Raw genomic sequence first — 2,860 nt, 5'->3', positions numbered from 1 at the left:
GGCCATCATCAACTCTACAACCAAAAAAAAAACAACGTTTTGGTATAAAAACTAGGATTCAACGCCTATGCTGTTTTTTTTTTAAATTAATTCCACAATAGAATTGCTTTGTAAAATTTATAGACCAGTTATAACAAAATCCCGATGTATAATTAATTCCACTAGACATAGTGGTACCCCCTTTGTTTTATTTCCCTTCTTTCATTTCAATATTTGGTGTGAAATGAAAACGACTAAAATGCGTATTGGTGATATTTTAAACCACTCTGTGTGTATTGCCAATTGAAAAAATACGCCATTGTACAATTTTATACACAAAAACCAGAAGGACAGGATAAGCTACGCATTTGTGAAATGTAAGTTATTTTTTGCAACTTTGATTTGATTAACTAGTTGTATTATTTGCATATAAAGGGGACGTCACAAAAACGCCGCACAGGAAGCCATTATGATAAACTTCACGCAACAGTACCCCGGAATTGCGTGTGGTACGATTCAGTGCAAACAAAAGCGGAACGCGTTATGGGAAGCTCTTGCAGAAAAGCTGAATAACCGGGGACCACCAAAGAAACCAATGCAGCGGTGGAAGAAGGTTCTTAATCCATTCACATATGTACATAAATATATACATACATATGTGTAGCGAGATCTTTTTTATGGTTATTTAGGTTTGGATAGATTGGCGCGCAGCAGTAAGAAGAAAGATCATGTTTGAAAAAATTGAAGCCAACGCATCAGTCGCACAGGACGACGAAACATTATATAAAAAGACTTCATTATCGCCTGCCGAAGGTGAATTAGCTCGTATATGTAAGCTTTTTGAAGCTGATGTCGACGTTGATAACAGCTCAGACGTGCAAGAAGATTCGAGTCCGATATCTGAGGGCACCGCCACAATTGTCAAAGACGAGTTAGTGTTCGACGAGGAAGATGATGAAAATTCAAAAGATTATGATGTTGCTGTTGCAGCTTGTGAGGATAGAAGTAATGAGAAGTCCACAGAGGCTGAAAACATAAGTGTGCGAGATTTCGCTCAATGTCCAACTTCAAGTGGACTAAACATTAAAGTAGATAGTAGTGAGGATAAGGTTGAAATTAAAAAGCGCAAAATTGATGCAACAGCAACGGAAGAAAGTGATGACTTAATCAAGATTTTAAGACAGCAAGTAACTGTGATAAGTACGATTACGAAGTTTCTTGCAGAAAACGTCAATTTGCAAACCGAAAATTTCCGGGTTATGAATGAAATAAGACAGGGCCTAAAGGAAGTTTGTATGTCAATAAAAACACTCAGTGACGTTACGAATGATAATCTAAAGGAGCAACGCCGACACAACTATGAAATAGAGAAGCTGCAAAGAGAAGAGGTCTTATTAACAAAACAACAACTAGAACTGGAAGAATTGAAGGTATTTGGAAATAGAATGCACGAGTAATTTCTACAGTATTTTGATAAATTCTTCTAACTTTCTCTAAGTCATAAGTCTGGATTTTCATTTTTTTCATTATTTCGGCAATATGAATAGTCTTTGCCTTACTATGTATGTATTTAATTTTCATTTAAAGTTACGAATGTTGACATCATTCCCATTAAGTCGTATTAATTTTAATGAAATAAAATAGAAATTTTACATATAATCTTATGTTTAAGGCAGTATCTGGTTGAAAGGACAATGCGATTCTGCTCTATTATAGGTGAATATATATTGTTAAATATACTGAATGTTGTAGCAGAAAGGCGCAGCATCAAAGTTCGCATAAGAATCAATTTTAAGTCCAAAACAACATACCAGCATTATTAATTTTTTATTATTTTATAATTTAAAGTTATACTGTTAAGTTTGGTAACGCAATGAAAATCGAAGGTTCCTTTCCTTCTCTTTTTTTAAGAATATGCCGTCGTTTAAGAGTGCAAAACCGTGAACCGTGGTTCTACAAAAGAGAAAAAGTAATACAGTTTTCACTCTAGGTAAAATTTGAGCAACCTCACATATGATGTCTTGCATTATTTTGATACGCGGCTTTGTACTATAAACGCCGATATTTTAATTCAATTTTTATGAACATACATACATATGTATGTACCCACATAGGCAAAAATGTTCGTCATTTATAAATGCAAATTTTTTTTTAGATTTTTCAGATATATTATAATGCATTAGGTCCATTTTAGTACCACCAAATTTTTAATGAGGTTTTTATTGTTATAAAAATATACATACAATTCATTAACAAAAACAAAGTAAAATATCGGTTGTTAGTATATTTGTAGTTTGCCCTTCTTTCAACTTCGTTATTTACTACATCCGTTGTGGCATTGTGTCCAACAATTTTTTCGTAACATCAGACACCGATTTTCAATTTTTGAATAAAAATAAATAATTCGATCTTTAACATTTAAAAGCAATTCCCATTTTTACAAGCCTTTACCTAACTTGCTTTGTATGTAGTACATAATATTATTATATTATTATTATTATTATGTATGTTTGTCGAGATATTTGAAAAACCTGTATTTATAGTTATTGAGAAAAAATATTACCTACATTTTAAACTACAAATGTTTAGATTCCTTAGAAAAACTTCGATTTTTTTATTTCTCGCAACTTGCTGGCTATTGGCTTGATCAAAATGTAATGGCCGGAAGTACTTACAGGGTTGTATTACAAGACTGAACACCCTTCAAAACAGAGTTGCCATCAATCTTAATATAACTTGTATAAAAGTACAATATATGGCTGGATAGATCTTGCATGACATTTTCTTAGCAAAGTATACATATGTTCGTCTTACAACATGAAAGGAAATAATTCTCCGGGAAATGTAGTCGGTTGGTGGTGCGGGAGTCGATATATTTCAA

General features: G+C 33.0%; 1 protein-coding gene across 1 annotated transcript; it reads left to right on the top strand.

Annotated features, from left to right (window-relative positions):
* Window positions 1–292: 292 nt before the first annotated feature.
* On the top strand, window positions 293–2,169 carry LOC118757103. The gene is made up of 3 exons (XM_036491842.1): window positions 293–356; window positions 415–592; window positions 669–2,169. Coding segments are annotated over exons 1-3 (948 nt in total). The 5' UTR covers window positions 293–354; the 3' UTR covers window positions 1,437–2,169.
* Window positions 2,170–2,860: the final 691 nt, after the last annotated feature.

Source organism: Rhagoletis pomonella, unplaced genomic scaffold (assembly GCF_013731165.1).
Source record: "Rhagoletis pomonella isolate Grant_MI unplaced genomic scaffold, Rhpom_1.0 Rhpom_scaffold_14383, whole genome shotgun sequence".
Classification (NCBI taxonomy): Eukaryota; Metazoa; Arthropoda; class Insecta; order Diptera; family Tephritidae; genus Rhagoletis; species Rhagoletis pomonella.
The sequence above is the reverse complement of the archived record's forward strand: the minus strand, read 5'-3'. Positions and strand labels throughout refer to the sequence as shown.